This window comes from Neoarius graeffei, chromosome 14, assembly GCF_027579695.1.
Source record: "Neoarius graeffei isolate fNeoGra1 chromosome 14, fNeoGra1.pri, whole genome shotgun sequence".
NCBI classification, from domain to species: Eukaryota; Metazoa; Chordata; class Actinopteri; order Siluriformes; family Ariidae; genus Neoarius; species Neoarius graeffei.
In genome coordinates this window covers 49,663,482-49,683,293 of record NC_083582.1, presented here as the reverse complement: position 1 = coordinate 49,683,293, position 19,812 = coordinate 49,663,482, and the positions used below count along the sequence as shown (strand labels likewise).

The 19,812-nt window shown below is 42.4% G+C and overlaps 1 protein-coding gene and 1 long non-coding RNA gene across 3 annotated transcripts in view; both read right to left on the bottom strand.

Moving 5' to 3' along the window:
* Positions 1-194: 194 nt before the first annotated feature.
* On the bottom strand, positions 195-5,932 carry LOC132898370 (uncharacterized). The gene is made up of 5 exons (XR_009656499.1): positions 5,693-5,932; positions 3,200-3,301; positions 2,684-2,821; positions 2,160-2,212; positions 195-2,019 (listed from the first exon to the last, which is right to left on the bottom strand). It is a non-coding gene; the product is annotated as an uncharacterized LOC132898370 (long non-coding RNA).
* A 4,120-nt stretch (positions 5,933-10,052) lies between these two features.
* rnf40 (ring finger protein 40) overlaps positions 10,053-19,812 on the bottom strand; it is a 31,603-nt gene continuing 21,843 nt past the window's right edge. For both annotated transcript variants that reach the window (XM_060939913.1, XM_060939912.1), the window contains exons 14-20: positions 14,491-14,608; positions 14,231-14,380; positions 11,781-11,993; positions 11,551-11,676; positions 11,294-11,434; positions 11,109-11,210; positions 10,053-10,976 (exon numbers count right to left, since the gene is read on the bottom strand). In XM_060939913.1, coding sequence (XP_060795896.1) covers positions 10,800-10,976; positions 11,109-11,210; positions 11,294-11,434; positions 11,551-11,676; positions 11,781-11,993; positions 14,231-14,380; positions 14,491-14,608 — 1,027 coding nt within the window. In that variant the 3' untranslated portion in view covers positions 10,053-10,799. The remainder of the gene's footprint in view (positions 10,977-11,108; positions 11,211-11,293; positions 11,435-11,550; positions 11,677-11,780; positions 11,994-14,230; positions 14,381-14,490; positions 14,609-19,812) is intronic.

Sequence of the window (19,812 nt, the reverse complement as noted above, 5' to 3'; positions counted from 1 at the left end):
ATTGTTTTCCCTTTCTATCAGCAAGGAGCAGTTTTCCTTTGCTTAACAGTCAGAGAGATGGATGGCTCATGTGGTGGTGTTTTGTTTTTTCCTCTTTTGAACATGGATGTTGTACTTGAAATCCTTTATTTACATTACGTATTAACTTAACAACATTTAGAAATGTAATGCTTTGACAAGTTATACACATTCACTGAACATGCAACAGTTGTCTGTTTATTGCCTATAAATGCTTAGGCTGATTTACAGTCCAACATCAGGTAAACCTTTTCTAAAGGGACAAACTCTGGCCTTAATATCAATTTGATCCAATACCATAACAATAACCAGCAAAAAATATGAAGCTAATAGAAATATAAAACTGCATAATTGTCGCATCTTGGATTTACCACTAGCTTTGTTATTCCACAACGGGCCCTGTGAAGTATAAACACAGACTATGATGACTTTCTTAGTATTTCAGCAGTGTCTGTCAGAAGTTTGGTATGTCCACGGCTGACTGTTGGTGGGTGGGTCAGTATTCTGGCTTGTTGGGTGATTGGACACTTGTCAACAACTTCTGCATGTTTAAGTGACTGATCATGATGGCTATGACGACTGAAAGATCTGCCGTATGGAAGCTATTATAATGCATCATGCTGTAATATCAGCACTGGTAACAACAAATGGACCATGTTTTAATATGCATTCTGGGGATTCGGGTTTACTGGTTGTAGCTTAGTCAATCACTGGCATATGTACACATATGTAGTAGCTTTTCAGGAACACACACGCACGAGTGACAAATTAAAGGAAAAACTAACAATCTTAGTAAGGTTCTGGGCCATCACACACCCTGGCACTACAAAAATCATTACAACTTTTTGGAATCATACTGGAGGGATGAGGAACGCTATCTGCTCTCACAGGTGTTTAATTAGGTTGAGTGGCTAAATGCCATAGCATATGATTTTTACATTACAGGCATTTAGCAGACGCTCTTATCCAGAGCGAGGTACAACGAGCCTGGGGAGCAATTGGGCGTCTTGCTCAACCATGGATTTTCCTGCCGGTCCAGAGAATCGAACCAGCAACCTTTTATGCCATGGCTGCTCTATGATTTAGATCATTTTCATACTCATCAATCTATTCAGTGAGTCCTCATGCCTTGTGGATGGGACGTTGTCATCCTGGCAAAGACCACTCCTAAGAAATTAATCCAAACCACGTCAACAAAACGCCCCCACAGAACAACCAGGGTTTCTTTTGTCATGTGCCTGTATTTAGACACGTATCTCCACAGATGCCATTTATCCTATGTGTCACACCATAGAAAGGCTACTAAAGGCAGTCTGTCTTAATGTTCTGAGTATTAAAATGACTACATCCTAACAGTGCATAGGACACATATATATACACAATTTATCTACAAAATATTGATTACACATTACATTCAATAGGCCAGAACAAATCAAATCAAATGTGGAGGTAAACCGTTACTGTACAAAATATTTTTTGTGGCATACAACCTTTTCTACACTACAGTTCTGGAAGGTTAAGGCAGTTTTCACTGGGTTTATAAGAAGAAAAAAAAAACATTCATAAACATTGTAAGTGCACAGAGGGTCATGAATGCTCAAAACTGGATACAAGAAAAACAAGGGTGTTCACAATAAACATAAAAAAAAAAAAGATAATGCCTTTCAAAAAATAGAAGTTAAAAAACCTTTCCCTCCACTTCTCTGTTGTAAGGCACCTGGATCGTTGCTGATGTACAGGAGTCTACTTGAAAAGCACCTTAAGTCTGCTCACACAGTGAAGGACAAAAGTCTCTGAGGTTTCTGAGATCACGGTGACTCTACGCCAACTGCATATTCTGGAGTGTGTTAATCACCACTATGTCTGACCTACCAGTATAATAAATTAGAAGAGTCAAATGCTACTCATAGTACACTCTGTAGTCAATGTGTTCACAAAAGATCGCCAGCTGAATCAATAGCTTTCTTAATACTTTGATTTCTTCTAATCCGTTCACTTTTGCTGGAAAAAGAAAAAAAAAAAAGGTAAACAATATTTTAGAACATACCAACAACAACGTGCTCAGAGGGCCATATGACTGTCACATTTCAATATCACATATTTTGTCAGCATGAAATCATTAAAAGCATGGCGTTACCTACTTAATGAGTTGCCTACACTGGATAAAGTGGACCTGTGGTTTCTTCGATGGGCTCTAAATGACAGGCATGAAGATTTTCATTAGTTATAAAAGTCTTGCCATAAAAATGAATACATGTCAATTTCAGGAATCATTCAGATTTAAAAATATTATATATATATATATATATATATATATATATATATATATATATATATATATATATTTATTTATTTATTAGTGCTTGTGTCCTGATTCTATTTAGACTTAGATGACCTTTATTGTCATTCGGTATGCAACAAGTGTACACAGAACGAAATTGTGTTGCAATTTGGCTCAGCACAGAATTAAATATGAAAGTGTATTAAATTACGCAGCAGCAAAAATATTCTTAAGTGCAATAGTATAAAGTGACCTGTAGAATTAGGAACTGTTCAAGTATAAATAGAAGTATAGAGTTTGGATTTGGACCTGGGGGAAAAATGTAATCAGGCATAATGCAAAAAACAGAAAATCTCCTTTTGTATTGATCGGTTTAGTTCTTACCACTTAAAGTCCTTCTGGACCTGCATTGATGTACTAGCACTCCTATGAGCAAGGCTCCGAAAACAACCACAGCTGCCAGCACGGAGAAACTGGTAATGGCTGCTACCCTCCAGGAATCATGAGGCTTGACTGGTGGGCCTGTTAAGCACAGGACAAGATTATTGGAGAAGTTTCAGTTCTTTGCTCAGAAACTTACAGCAAGAGAAAGTACTCGTGATTTTAGAATCATGCTTATATTGCTTTGAGCCACCTCTATCGCAATCCACTTCGAAGGCATTCGTCTGAAGTACAATGAAATAATTTATAATATTCAGTATACTATGAACAGTTCTACTAAAAGCACTCCATTACTGTACATTGCTAATGCACTCTAGACTTTGCATTGTTAGATATTAAAGCAGACAGCTAAAAAGATTGACATGTTGATTGACATTTAACTCAATTAAGTATATGCTTAAGAATCCAGCTCTTACCAATACATGAATGTATTTTGTTTAATTACTAACTATAACTCACATGTGTTACATCCTGGGGTTTTGGGGTACTGTATGCATGTAGGGCAAGGCACACAACCACCAATATCGCTGTTAAAGAACTCTGAATTTGCACAGGAGGAACCTGTACGAGGAACAAAAGGTGTAATATTAAGAACAGGTTTATATATTTGGGTGCAAGAAATAATTGTGAATAAATTGTCAAAGAAATCCAGAGGCCTGAGTTTCGTGTCTAATTCGTATGAAATGAGCTGGGAAATTCCGTTCAAGTGATGTGGTGAAGCACTTGTGGGGAAACGCTATTACTCACTCTGTGTCTGTGTGTGCGTGCAAGTAGTGATTTGTCTGCATGAATATTTGACTAGACTACGATGCAGTGCCCGGGTGCTTACACAGGAACATTACAGGCACTGGGAGAAGTGACGTCATGAGAATCTGTACACCACCGCCACAGCTGAGTTTCATTTCTTACACACGCTTCTGACGCAAACTTTCAACTTAACTGAAAGTCTGTCGGATGTGTACCACAGAATTCACCATCATCAAATGAAAGGTCTTTATCACAGGTAACAATTCTGCAAAACAATACCTGACAGTAATTTCAGACTGTTATGAAAATGTACAAGTTCCATTTAATCTACTCATTAAGAAAAAAAAAAAAGACTTCATCCAGAACATTTCACCATCATCATTCTCTGTAGATTTTAAGATTTGAACAGATCAGCTGAGTTAAAATAAGACTTCCTGTGAAGTATGAAACAAGTGTGTGCACTGATAGTGCACTTTGACTAGGCTTATATTATTATTATTATAAATGGTGGAGGCGGCACGGTGGTGTAGTGGTTAGCGCTGTCGCCTCACAGCAAGAAGGTCCTGGGTTCGAGCCCCGGGGCCGGCGAGGGCCTTTCTGTGCGGAGTTTGCATGTTCTCCCCGTGTCCGCGTGGGTTTCCTCCGGGTGCTCCGGTTTCCCCCACAGTCCAAAGACATGCAGGTTAGGTTAAGTGGTGACTCTAAATTGACCGTAGGTGTGAATGTGAGTGTGAATGGTTGTCTGTGTCTGTGTGTCAGCCCTGTGATGACCTGGCGACTTGTCCAGGGTGTACCCCGCCTTTCGCCCGTAGTCAGCTGGGATAGGCTCCAGCTTGCCTGCGACCCTGTAGAAGGATAAAGCGGCTAGAGATAATGAGATGAGATGAGATGAGATAAATGGTGGATTTACACGGGCGGCACGGTGGTGTAGTGGTTAGCGCCGTCGCCTCACAGCAAGAAGGTCCGGGTTCGAGCCCTGGGGCCGGCGAGGGCCTTTCTGTGTGGAGTTTGCATGTTCTCCCCGTGTCCGCGTGGGTTTCCTCCGGGTGCTCCGGTTTCCCCCACAGTCCAAAGACATGCAGGTTAGGTTAACTGGTGACTCTAAATTGACCGTAGGTGTGAATGTGAGTGTGAATGGTTGTCTGTGTCTATGTGTCAGCCCTGTGATGACCTGGCGACTTGTCCAGGGTGTACCCCGCCTTTCGCCCGTAGTCAGCTGGGATAGGCTCCAGCTTGCCTGCGACCCTGTAGAACAGGATAAAGCGGCTAGAGATAATGAGATGAGATGAGATAAATGGTGGATTTACACGGGCGGCACGGTGGTGTAGTGGTTAGCGCCGTCGCCTCACAGCAAGAAGGTCCGGGTTCGAGCCCCGTGGCCAGCGAGGGCCTTTCTGTGCGGAGTTTGCATGTTGTCCGCGTGGGTTTCCTCCGTGTGCTCCGGTTTCCCCCAAAGACACGCAGGTTAGGTTAACTGGTGACTCTAAATTGACCGTAGGTGTGAATGTGAGTGTGAATGGTTGTCTGTGTCTATGTGTCAGCCCTGTGATGACCTGGCGACTAGAGATAATGAGATGAGATGAGAATGGGATTTACACCTACACAGTTCCAGGTCATTGCATGTCTTGAACATTGCATGTCACAAACATCTAATGAATTGCAGCCCAAACCACACAAAGTGTCACTGAAGAATAAACATCTTCCCAAGCAGCATATTGTCTGAAGACATCCATTCTCCTTGCTCTGCTCCACCCAAGAAACCGTTCCAAAACTCCACAAACTAGACATAATGGTGAAAGGGCTCAGGTCGCATCCCAAAAACACTCCACACTCCCTACATAAAGTGCACTACATGATGAGTCCTGAACACTGCGTAGTGCACTCGATGTGGGATTTTGGGATGCGACCTGTGCGCGCAGGGACATCAGATCATGCTGCGTGACGGAATGAAATCAGGCCATCGGTATGCGGAACCGGTGGGAACTCCAGCTGCTAAAGGAAACGACTCCATACCAAGAGGAACTTTACTTTACAAGCCATGTTCAGCCACTCAGAACGTAAAGCAAAGCGCGATCCTTTTTCTTTTTTTTTTTTTAAATAGTCTTATATCTGATATTTCGTCCAAAAGGACCACACCATGTTCCAAGCACTATCCTGTCCTATCCTAGAATAAAAAAAGTCATTAAGCCGAAAGAATATTCTTACTTTTTTCCGCGTTTGTTCCACTTAAATGGGTCCCAACCACCAGAACCAAGCAGATGGTCCGAAAAACAGTGTCGATATCCATTGAGCTTCGTTTAGAGAGTGTGTGAGAGAGAGAGAGAGAAGTGTGAAAGTGGTGATGTGGTGTGTGTGTGTGGAGAGCAGCGCGCATGTGAATCAGTCATGGCGAGTGTGGGCCTTGTTTTAAGAGGGCCCACACCCACGCTCTGGCTCCAGCTCTTATGACTCATTTCCTCTTCGCTGCACTGACTGAGATTGGCTTTGTGTACAGCGAAATAGCTTTTCTGGAGAACAGCTTTCACTGACACTGTGTAGGACATCCCGTTACGGAGTGCTCAAGTTCTAGAATCATTTACCACACTTAGCAGTTCATGAGAACTGGGAAAAACCTGGGTTTGGGTTTGTACCATGTTTTTGAGGACATAGTCTATAGTTTTCATCCTAACAGCAACCCAAAAAAAATTTTTTTAGAAACTTTACACCACTGCAGAGGCATGAAGAAGGTTTAGGAGGACACATGGATAGACCCCAGGCTTTCACAAACCCATGTGAAGCCCGATGGGCTCGTTAAAGTCACCACACCCAGTGACGCCACGCACTGTATCCAGGCCAGTCTGACAAACAGCCCTGTCTCAGCCATGGGCTGGGATTATTACCATCACACGGAAAAACACACACACACGTTACTTAGTAACACAGACGTAACAAAAAGAAAAAAGGAGGACAAAAAAAAAAGTTTCTCCACTGAACATAGTTCACTACTGAACTACAAATCTCATTCTCATCTCATCTCACTATCTGTAGCCGCTTTATCCTGTTCTACAGGGTCGCAGGCAAGCTGGAGCCTATCCCAGCTGACTACGGGCGAAAGGCGGGGTACACCCTGGACAAGTCGCCAGGTCATCACAGGGCTGACACATAGACACAGACAACCATTCACACTCACATTCACACCTACGGTCAATTTAGAGTCACCAGTTAACCTAACCTGCATGTCTTTGGACTGTGGGGGAAACCGGAGCACCCGGAGGAAACCCACGGGGAGAACATGCAAACTCCGCACAGAAAGGCCCTCGCCGGCCAAGGGGCTCGAACCCAGACCTTCTTGCTGTGAGGCGACAGCGCTAACCACTACACCACCGTGCGGCCCTGAACTACAAATGACACTTTCATTATCTCATCTCATTATCTCTAGCCGCTTTATCCTGTTCTACAGGGTCGCAGGCAAGCTGGAGCCTATCCCAGCTGACTACGGGCGAAAGGCGGGGTGCACCCTGGACAAGTCGCCAGGTCATCGCAGATCTGACACATAGACACAGACAACCATTCACACTCACATTCACACCTACGGTCAATTTAGAGTCACCAGTTAACCTAACCTGCATGTCTTTGGACTGTGGGGGAAACCGGAGCACCCAGAGGAAACCCACGGGGAGAACATGCAAACTCCGCACAGAAAGGCCCTCGCCGGCCAAGGGGCTCGAACCCAGACCTTCTTGCTGTGAGGCGACAGCGCTAACCACTACACCACCGTGCGGCCCTGACCTACAAATGACACTTTAATTATTTGAACCACAATTGTTCACTTAATAATCTTCCTCTTCCACTACTGTTCAAAAGTTTGGGGTCACCCAGACAATTTTGTGTTTTCCATGAAAAGTCACACTTTTATTTACCACCATAAGTTGTAAAATGAATAGAAAATATAGTCAAGACATTTTTCTGGCCATTTTGAGCATTTAATCGACCCCACATATGTGATGCTCCCAGAGCATTTTTTAACATAGTTACTGGGAGACCAAATGGCTCCCAGTAACTATTACTCCTATTATACTCCCAGTATAGTTACTGGGAGACCAAATGGTCTCCCAGTGGCCAGATTTGGTCTCCTAGTCAATGCCAAACCAGCTTCACTGGGAGACCAAATTTTAAACCAAGTTATGTCTTATCATTTGGTTCAATCAGTTGCAATTAATTAACCAAGTACCATGTAAATATAAATTTAACAAGGAAAACAAAGATCTATAAGATATACACACAAGATCATGTTGGTTAAGAAAAACAAAACTAAAATTTGGTTTCTGAGATGGCTGATGTCAGAATCCGATGTCATTACTGTGTAACTTTGAGTGTCTTTGACATAACTTTTGAACGGTACCACATTAGCAATGTATAGAGTGTATTTCTGATTAGTTTAAAGTGATCTTCATTGAAAAGAACAGTGCTTTTCTTTCAAAAATAAGGACATTTCAAAGTGACCCCAAGTGCTTGGTAATTGCTCTTGATAGCTGTGTAATCACTGTAGTGTGTTTGTCTGTATGGTGATTGGTGAACCACTTTGCATCACAGAATCTGCCGCAGCGGTGCAGCCGCATGGACTCTGGGGCCTGTGATTGTATTGCCCAGACCAGTTGGTCTCCTGGTGGAAAATCCTTAAAAAATGCTCTGACCACAATTGTTCACTTAATAATCTTCCTCTTCCACTACCGTTCAAAAGTTTGGGGTCACCCAGACAATTTTGTGTTTTCCATGAAAAGTCACACTTTTATTTACCACCATAAGTTGTAAAATGAATAGAAAATATAGTCAAGACATTTTTCTGGCCATTTTGAGCATTTAATCGACCCCACAATTAATGTGATGCTCCAGAAACTCAATCTGCTCAAAGGAAGGTCAGTTTTATAGCTTCTCTAAAGAGCTCAACTGTTTTCAGCTGTGCTAACATGATTGTACAAGGGTTTTCTAATCATCCATTAGCCTTCTGAGGCAATGAGCAAACACATTGTACCATTAGAACACTGGAGTGATAGTTGCTGGAAATGGGCCTCTATACACCTATGGAGATATTGCACCAAAAACCAGACATTTAGGTGGGGTTTACATTAGACCGTATCAGCGGATCATCAGATTAACGTTTTTAAAACGATTAGCGTGCACACAGCAACGCCAATACACGATTAGCGTGCACACAGCAACGCCAATACACGGATACGCTCAGCTCCGCAGGCATCCTGTGCTCCAAATCACTCCGCCCTGAACAGCGAGTGCCCTCTGGAGGGTGCGCACTCCAGCCCTGCGCAGCTCACAGAGCGCGCGAGTGAAGTGCACGAGCAGTGATTTGGGACTGAGCCGCTGTGTGTGTGATCTCAGTGCATATCGGGCATGCGCGTCACTTACCACTTGCAAGTGGAAGGATGGCAAGCCCAAAGACAATCATAACTACACAATGGGCAGTATTTGCATCAGTATTTGCAGTATTTTCCTACTTTTATACTCTTTAATGAAAGGTGATACAAGGCGGAAGTCCACGCCGTTTTTCAGCAGTCGCGTCACATGACCAACGCCAGCGAATCAGGAAGGTGGATGTCACAGTGACGTTGTCCAATGACGACGCCAGCTAGAGCTCAGCACAGCGTATCCGCGTATTCTCAATGTTTACACAGCACCGGACCAGACATGATCTGGATTGAATACGTGGATCCTGGCGGATTCCCGTTTCCCGGCGTTTTAATGTAAACGGACAGTGCATCCGCGAAGAAAACGAGACAGATACAGTCTAATGTAAACTTGGCCTTAGTAGAATTTAGCTAGAATAGTCATTTACCACATTAGCAATGTATAGAGTATATTTCTGATTAGTTTAAAGTGATCTTCATTGAAAAGAACAGTGCTTTTCTTTCAAAAATAAGGAAATTTCAAAGTGACCCAAAACTTTTGAACGGTAGTGTGTCATTCTTATTAATAAAGCCCATGACTACACATTGTAAAGGGTTTTCTTAACACCTTATGATAAGAGCCTTTAACATTCAAATCAAAGCCATTTTAAGACTATTTGCATTTGCAGACCATCATGCATAGAGCTTATTTGAATCAAAGCGAAATCAGAAAAACATGCTCATGTGAAGCTCGACTGCAAAATTACCTTCTGAAAGGCATATATTTTTCAAATCGTGCATGTTAATAAACACCAGGATGATGATGAATGTATACATTTGTGCCCCCAAAACATCACAGCTGTTAGACTATAACCTTTCCCAAGTCAAACAGCAAAATCAGATTAGATGTCTGTAATAATTCAGCGTGGACATCCGTAATCATATTCTATAGGTCATCAGAGAACTTCTCGGTGTGTTTGTGTAAGCCCCTGCATGCAAACAAATCTTATTCTTCTGTGACCCAAATGAGGACTGGAGGAAACTCCACCTCAGTTGCTGGCTCCTTGGGGGCTGTGATGATAAAGACACATTGGTCAAGCATGCATAAATTTAAAGATGAGCGATGATGCTGATATCCCAGATGCTTTTAGATAGGACTGGTATCTACATAGATGTCGTTACTAAGATTGACAAATGTCCTGCTTTATTTATAAGTTGATCTAAAAAGCCAATAAAAATTCCACTTTACACAGCTATTAGACAAGCCTACAACTCTTGCAGTGAAAGAGCCTGTGAGCGCCTGGCTTTTTTTCTGGAAACTTGTTGGTGCCTCTGGACTGGATGTATCCGAGCCATCCTGTTGGCCCGGTCTGCACTGGTTTAAGACGTTGAAAGCACTTACTCAGAAACCACAGAGCAGCACATTACATCAAAAACTGAACCTTGGATTTACTGTACTCTGCAGATGAACAGAACACATGACTACCAAAAGGAAAACAAGATTGCACACACTGTCTGTCTTACAATGTCTGCAACTGTGCAAAATATCACACAAGGTCACAACTGGTATAATAAAACTGTTAATGAGACTGTAATGATTTAGATGTTCTGTGCATTCCAAGACACAAAGCAAATTTATGTTAAAAAAATTTTAACTTACATGACTATTAAGCAAATGAAAATACAACCTATATGCTTAAGTACGGTAGCTATAAATAAGCACTTGATGTGTGCTATTGGCTTTAATGGTCACACCATCACTCCATTCAGTCTGAAGATGTGCTGTCTATTTGGTCACTAGCACCGACTACTCACAGATCTAACGGAAGTAGCGTTTTCAGCAGAATATTATGCCACATCCATACTCTTTGCTCTTAAATCCACATTCTTCCCATCGCTTTACTGTACATTAAGTTAATTATCCCATCTTGAACTTAAGTGATGTAAATGCGATGGAAGTCATTGGCTCCAAAAGCAGCGTTGCACTTGGGACATTTCCTCTGTCGAGTGTCATAGCGGGTCTTCAAGCACTCGTAACAGAAGACATGGAAACACTTTGTAAGCACAGTCTCCTTATCCCGGGTATTACAGCAGGGGCAACGCAGCTTAGCCTGAGGACAAACAATTCAGAGTCAGTCACAATACAGTGTCAAAACAAGTGCAAATAATCTAAAATAAGAATAATCCTTTTTTTTTTTTTGGTAAATAGTATCTGTTATCTGTGCAGTCCGTTTTTATTTTACCTTATACTGATTAATTTCTTCTTGCAGGATCTCATCTGCATCAGTATACATCTCCACCTTCTTCTGTTTCTCCAGCTTTCGGCGTAGTCTTGACAAGTCCTCCTAAAAGAAAGACACACAGCGCCAGTTGCATAAAAGGGATTCTCATACGCTTCAGTTGTACTTTTCATGTGTTTCACTTGTACCTGTGCACGTTTGAGGTTGCCACTCTCCCTTTCACGTGCACTGCGGTTTTCCAGCACTGAGGCCTGGATCTCCCTCAGCTTGGCCTGAGTGTGCTCCAGCTGCACCTTTAAGTCTTCAGCCAGCTGAGCTGCTTCTACAGCCTGAGGCCAAGAGAAAGCGTTAGAACGCAGGCTGCACTGGAACTTGCACAGTTCAATAACAAATTTTTCTTGGAAGAGATCAGGGATATGATACACATCTGTGATGTAATCCTTACTTTACGCTTATTGAGTTCTAGAGCTTGTGTGCGTAATGCTAACTCTTTCTCCAGAGTAGCCAGTGAGCTTTGTAGGATGCCCTCCTTTTCCTCCAGCTTTTGCACAACCAGCAACTGAGCATCAACCTTGGAGGAACATGACAGAGTCTTGCTTACTTTTGCACTGCTGACATAGAAATATGAGCTTTATACATGTGCAAAAGAGATACTGTGCTTAGTTTTCTGCATACCTGGGTTTTGAAAGTGAGCACCTGGTCGGCTAGTTCTTCTTTCTCCTCTCTCAGCAGTTTGTAGATCTGGTTGGATTTGATCCTCTCACTCATCAGTTTGAAGTTGGCATCATCTTTCTCACGCAGCTGCTGCATTAAACGACTATTCTGTTCCTGCATGTCCTCAAAAGCCTGACCCGTCACGTCCATCTCACTTAGCAAGGCTTCCTCTTCCTGAGCATAGCAACATATACATGATAAAAGCTTTCAACACAACTGGAATCATGAGAAAATGATACTGTTGTAGGTACACACAGTCCCTTTAAGAAACTACAGGTCCCATCGGCCAGCTTCCGCGTTGACCTGCGTCACGGCTGGGCGGGATCACCTACGTCACTTCCTCCACAATCCCATAAGTGACTCAAACACAGTCCGTCTACGAACTACAAATCCCATCAACCCACTTCCGCGTTGACCTATGTCACGCCTGGGCGGGATCACCTACGTCACGTCCTCCATGACGTCACGTCCTCCCTGAAGGCATAAGTAACGGAACAACGCTTCCGTCTTTCTCTCTCTCGTCTTGGATGTCAAGCCTTCTGGACACAAAGAGATACCCCGCACCAGAAAACCCAAGAAAAGACGTCTTTCTCCCGAGAAAACGATTCAACACGGTTTTTGTTTACCCTTGGCCACGGTAGAACCACTTAAATCGTGCTCTCTCTCTCTCGGTTGAGCTACAGCCGGTTTGTTTGTCTATTATCATTAACGTTACAAAACTGCTGCCCAAGCAGTTAATTTAAGTTTAGAAGCGACCGGATCCTTCTAATTAAAGCGCTGTGCACATTATCTGATCAGAGACTTTCTTTTCATCACGAGCAACCACGCGTCGGACCAAGAAATTCCCTGTGCTTCACGGAGGTCTCCACAATGGTGAAACTCCAAAAGTCTCGGAACACCTCTATAATCTTGCACTGGAAGCGAGATGCTAAGTAAGACTGGCAATTTTGGGCATAAAGACTAGTCTTAGGAATTAGCTTTTATGAAGCAGTGTGAATTTAAACTCAGGAACGGTTTAATTGTGTACACTGTAAACACTTAGGATGTTGAATTGATGATTGTTCTATTTTGTTAATCTCTTGTTTAATAGACAGGCTGTTGCATGCTTTCTTCTATTCCTTACTAACATCCTCAATTTCCTTATTACACATTTTGACCTCATCAAGATTTCAGGGGATTTAGTAATGCTATAAGCTAGTGAAATTAGCCTACGGCTAATTCTTTTGTCTCATTAGCATCCAGGACTAATTGTATTGTCTCAAGGGACCACAAGGCCTCCACCACGTGGAGTTAGCTACCAGAGCTAATTCTTTTGTTTCCACACACATGCTCATCAAGTATATATCATATTTGTATATATTTCAACTGCCATTATCCATTTTTATCTTTGCTATAATAAATTCAATTAATTATTGAAACTGTGTGTGTTTATTTGTTGTGCCTAATATTTTTGAAGTAGCCCAATCTCAAAACAATTCCAAGGTGCATATGAGTTATGTAATATGGTAAGTGATCATAATAATTTGGAATATGGACCCTTTTCACGTGACGTCACGACAAATGTGGCCGCCATTTTGGACATGTACTACCAGTAGTTTACCACAGCCAACATTGAGGAACTGCAGCAAAGAAAGTGTTTATTTTCAGCAAGACTTCCATCATGCCACTATATTGTTGTGCACCTGGATGTAGTAACCATCAACAAACAAGGCAAGGGTTATCATTTTATCGGATCCCGGTAGATGCTGACCGACGGAGAAGATGGATAGCGGCATACCAACGCTTGTGTAGTGACCACTTTGTTGGAGGTAAGACGAATAAAATTAGCCAGAAAAGGCATTACACTGCTGTTAACATTCCATTCTAGTTTACTGTAATTATGATCTGGCAGCTATTTACACCGGATCCAATGTAAATAGCTGCCGGAGCCAACGTCTGAGGTTCCGGTGCGCGCTAGCTAGCTCGCGGCCGGGCCGGTGCGCGCTAGCTAGCTCGCGGCCGGGCCGGTGCGCGCTAGCTAGCTCGGACGTTGGCTCCGGCAGCTATTTACACTGGATCCGGTGTAAATAGCTGCCAGATCATAATTACAGTAAACTAGTAAATACAGTTTTCTGCATCTCGCTCCTTTTTCTTTTATGTTTGTCGCCTTCCTTGCATTCAAACCGATTCGAGCCGAAGTCCACTACATGTCCAAAATGGCGGTCGCTGTTACGAAGGTCACGTGACTGAAAAGGGTCTATACCATAATTTAGCTGTTTGGTAATTTATTATTAAGCACCAAAATTAATGGTATTAATTAATGAGACCAATTCAATGAGACTGATTTAATTGGATTGATCACTTAACCCCATCTGCACCTACACTGTATATGAACATTATAGCCAATTCTGATAGAGTGGTACCAAACATACCTGCTTAGTGGCAGTGAGCTTCTTTTGCAGATGTTCAATGGTCTCCTCTGCCACTCGAAGCTTCCTCAGAGCATCTTCATCAGCCAGCTTCTTACTCTCCTTCCTCTCTCTCTCCTCCAGCTCTCGCACCCGCTGCCTCAACTCATCCACCTGCAAGAGCAAGGTAACAGTCACTGAACATATGTTGTGCCTGCATGGACATCTGTACTGTATGCATGGATAAAGGAGGACGGTGGAATTTGATTGTCAGACACACAGACCTCTGCTTTTGATTTCCGTTCAGCTGCCATGAGCTGCACTTTGTCCCTCTGCTCTTTTGGAGCAGACTTGTACATATCTAACAGCAGCTTCATCTCCTTCTGAGACTCCTGTGCTTTCCTGACACACACACACACACACACACACACACACACACGATTAATAAATTTTATCACCGAGTTACCACTGAACATTCGAGATATGTGAGGTAGGCTAGAATGATGACCAATCAGTCAGTTATTCAAAAGTCCTCATGACAAATCTGAATTTTCAGTCAGCTGGGATATTATTTCAGTCAACATTAACAATATTCTGATTAAGGTATCTTATTTGTTATTATAATTATTGTTAATTACTACAACCCCGCTATAACGAACTCCTTGGGGGACACCCAAATAGTTCCTTATACCGAAAAGATTGTAATACTGAAATGGACCCACTTGTCACACCAAACGTTCACACTTACTTAAAACAAGCCCAGCTGTGTTTAATTTATAATTCATGCTTAATTCGTTTACATATTTACAAAGAAAAGGAAATAAGTCACTCTTTTCAAGGTCATAAAAATAATGTAAACATTCAGTTACTAAAAGTACGTGTGGCAGCGAGGGCGTGGTCGAGCGTCGGCTGTGAACGGTGAGGAGTCAGGTTGAACCAGCAGGTAACATGATAAGTTAAGCCTGTGTCTTATTACTGACTGTCTATTAATGCGTCTCTGTATGGCTTTCAGCTGGCCAGTAATGAGAGAGAGAACTGTATTCCCCAATGTGAGTGTGCGTGCGAACGAAACTTCAAGTCAGTGAAAAGTGAAAGCAAAGATAAATTATAAAACGCACCTTGACCTGTCATGTCTGTCTCCCAGTCCCTCATTGCCCCAGCATACAAACTGTTTCAGTACAATACTAGTATCCCATCAGCTTTACTTGCTGAAGAAACTTGTAATCCTGGACTGATTTAGTTTTAGGCACATTCTCCTGATTACAAATTTCTCCTTCCGAGTCACTATCGCAGTTCACTGACCAAGTTAAAGTGCATATCACGGGTAAATTCAGGAGCAAGATCAATGTAATTCTCCTATTTTATATTAAACTTTGGTCAAATATTTCACATTTTGCATTTTGTGCAATTATTTTACCTTGCGCAATACCAGAAAAATTCAGTTGAAATCAAGCCGTTTGAGGTGAATTCATCCGCCTCTGAAAAAAGGCTTTGGATTTCCCGGGAAACATTGATTTTCATGACGTCGTGTGCGGGACGCCTCCTTCTGAATCCTACGTTAGCGCTGGTTTGTTTATAAGAAAACGACCTGGTGGTGTGCTGCAAATTTCTTCAATATTATCACGTAATTACAACCCCGATTCCAAAAAAGTTGGGACAAAGTACAAATTGTAAATAAAAACGGAATGCAATAATTTACAAATCTCAAAAACTTATATTGTATTCACAATAGAACATAGACAACATATCAAATGTCGAAAGTGAGACATTTTGAAATTTCATGCCAAATATTGGCTCATTTGAAATTTCATGACAGCAACACATCTCAAAAAAGTTGGGACAGGGGCAATAAGAGGCTGGAAAAGTTAAAGGTACAAAAAAGGAACAGCTGGAGGACCAAATTGCAACTCATTAGGTCAATTGGCAATAGGTCATTAACATGACTGGGTATAAAAAGAGCATCTTGGAGTGGCAGCGGCTCTCAGAAGTAAAGATGGGAAGAGGATCACCAATCCCCCTAATTCTGCGCCGACAAATAGTGGAGCAATATCAGAAAGGAGTTCGACAGTGTAAAATTGCAAAGAGTTTGAACATATCATCATCTACAGTGCATATTATCATCAAAAGATTCAGAGAATCTGGAAGAATCTCTGTGCGTAAGGGTCAAGGCCGGAAAAACATACTGGGTGCCCGTGATCTTCAGGCCCTTAGATGGCACTGCATCACATACAGGCATGCTTCTGTATTGGAAATCACAAAATGGGCTCAGGAATATTTCCAGAGAACATTATCTGTGAACACAATTCACCATGCCATCCGCCGTTGCCAGCTAAAACTCTATAGTTCAAAGAAGAAGCCGTATCTAAACATGATCCAGAAGCGCAGACGTCTTCTCTGGGCCAAGGCTCATTTAAAATGGACTGTGGCAAAGTGGAAAACTGTTCTGTGGTCAGACGAATCAAAATTTGAAGTTCTTTATGGAAATCAGGGACGCCGCGTCATTCGGACTAAAGAGGAGAAGGACGACCTGAGTTGTTATCAGCGCTCAGTTCAGAAGCCTGCATCTCTGATGGTATGGGGTTGCATTAGTGCGTGTGGCATGGGCAGCTTACACATCTGGAAAGACACCATCAATGCTGAAAGGTATATCGAGGTTCTAGAGCAACATATGCTCCCATCCAGACGACGTCTCTTTCAGGGAACATCTTGCATTTTCCAACATGACAATGCCAAACCACATACTGCATCAATTACAGCATCATGGCTGCGTAGAAGAAGGGTCCGGGTACTGAACTGGCCAGCCTGCAGTCCAGATCTTTCACCCATAGAAAACATTTGGCGCATCATAAAACGGAAGATACGACAAAAAAGACCTAAGACAGTTGAGCAACTAGAATCCTACATTAGACAAGAATGGGTTAACATTCCTATCCCTAAACTTGAACAACTTGTCTCCTCAGTCCCCAGACGTTTACAGACTGTTGTAAAGAGAAAAGGGGATGTCTCACAGTGGTAAACATGGCCTTGTCCCAACTTTTTTGAGATGTGTTGTTGTCAAGAAATTTAAAATCACCTAATTTTTCTCTTTAAATGATACATTTTCTCAGTTTAAACATTTTATATGTCATCTGTGTTCTATTCTGAATAAAATATGGAATTTTGAAACTTCCACATCATTGCATTCCGTTTTTATTTACAATTTGTACTTTGTCCCAACTTTTTTGGAATCGGGGTTGTATTAAAATGGTTAACAGATGTATTGTAGGAGGGTGTAGCAACACCAATCTCGATGGGATTAGTATTCATCGTTTCCCAAAAGACCGGACAATGAGAGAGAAATGGGAGCGCTTGGTCTACACAGGCTGTGCGCTGAAACCGTGCAAAGCTCGGCGAGCAGGCTGCTGGCGCTTCCGCAGGTAACGTCACAAATCTGGCTCCAGACTCCTTTGGGATTTTTCCAGACGCGTTTTGTTATTTTATTTTTTTCTGCTGTAGACAGATGGCCTTGTGCAAAATGAGTGTGTAAAGGGACATACTTTCATATATTAAAAAAAACAAAAAAAAAAACAAAATTGGTCCAGAATATGCACTTTAAGGGATCACAAACAGAGGCGATAATTTCTTTATCCGTTATGTTAATGACAGAGGTTAGTGGTGTATTGTTGTCAGTATCCACCCACTGACTCACTATATTTTCTAAATCTTCACCATTCAATTAATTCACACGTATTGCAAATCACCGATGATGTCAGCAGTCATTTCATCCTTTGATCACTGTTCTCGATAACTGTTAGAGATTGACACTTAAGCGAGGCTCTTTCAGCCTTTGTTTTATGCCATTCACACGTATTGTTAACTTGACTGTGGGGGGCGTCGTGGCTCGGGTGGATGGGGCGCCATGCCATGGATCCGGGCGACCCGGGTTCGATTCCGGCCCGAGGTCATTTCCCGATCCCTCCCCGTCTCTCTCTCTCCCGCTCGTTTCCTGTCTCTACACTGTCCTGTCCAATAGAGGTGCAAAAAGCCCAAAAAATATCTTTAAAAAAAAAAAAAAAAAACTTGACTGTGGACTTGATTACTTATTGTCTGTCTCTTGGGGAAAGAGGAGTGCATGGCTCAGTGATGTTTTTTTGAAGACTCCGACTCACTGTCACTAAGCCCATGTTTACATTAGACCGTATCTGTCTCGTTTTCTTCGCTGTCCGTTTACATTAAACCGCCTGGAAACGCCGGGAAACGGGAATCCACCAGCGTCCACGTATTCAATCCAGATCGTGTCAGCTCCGGTGCTGTGTAAACATTCAGAATACGCGGATACGCTGTGCTGAGCTCTAGCTGGCGTCTCATTGGACAACGTCACTGTGACATCCACCTTCCTGATTCGCTGGCGTTGGTCATGTGACGCGACTGCTGAAAAACGGCGCGGACTTCCGCCTTGTATCACCTTTCATTAAAGAGTATAAAAGTATGAAAATACTGCAAATACTGATGCAAATACTGCCCATTGTGTAGTTATGATTGTCTTTAGGCTTGCCATCCTTCCACTTGCAAGTGGTAAGTGATGTGCGCTGGGATCACACACACAGCGGCTCAGTCCCGAATCACAGCTTGTTCACTTCACTCGCGCGCTCTGTGAGCTGCGCAAGGCCGGAGTGCGCACCCTCCAGAGGGCACTCGCTGTTCAGGGCGGAGTGATTTGGAGCGCAGGATGCCTGCGGAGCCGAGCGTATCCGTGTATTGGCGTTGCTGTGTGCACGCGAATCGTGTATTGGTGTTGCTGTGTGCACACTAATCGTTTTAAAAACGTTAATCTGATGATCCGCTGATACGGTCTAATGTAAACCCCACCTAAAGGTGGGGGACACGTACTTAGTTCATTATATGTGAATGTTCGTAGTAAGAGAGTTCATTATAATGCGGTTGCAGTGTACTGTTAATAATAACAGTAATAATTTTATTCATTTATTTAGTGTTTTGATTACACAAAAACGTGAATCAGGACATAACCTAACAAAATAAGGTAAACTTTTAAATTCTTACAACCATATCTATAAAACTACCCATAGCCAGAGGACTGATGTGTGTTCATAGCAATATGACCACAAAAGAATGTAGAACTATGAAAATGATAATCGTTGGAGAAATGTTTGAGATGTTTTCTCTGGTAAGTCATTCAAGGAAAAAAAATGCAAGGCATTCTGCAAAAGTATGCTAAATTTTTTTTTTTGCAAAAAAGTATTCTTGCCTCAAACTTAGAATACAATCCAATACAACCAATCCCAGGCATGTCGGTGTACGACACCGAAAACACGGTCACTAAAAAGACTAATATTTTTAGAGCACTGCCACTAAAGCACAGCCCTTGTAGCAACAACATTTCAAGGAAATCCCTGCAAACACGCTTTGTACATAATCCTTTAAAAATGCATCAGATCCATGTGAGAGGGTAACAGCCCTAAGCCTGCCTAATTAGACACTTTCCTTCACACGAATAAGGCTACATCCACACGACAACAAGATTTTTTTTTTTTAGCGGGTAAAAAAAAAAAAAAAATCATCGCGTCCACATGGGCAACGGATCAGTAAAATATCAGGTACATATGGCA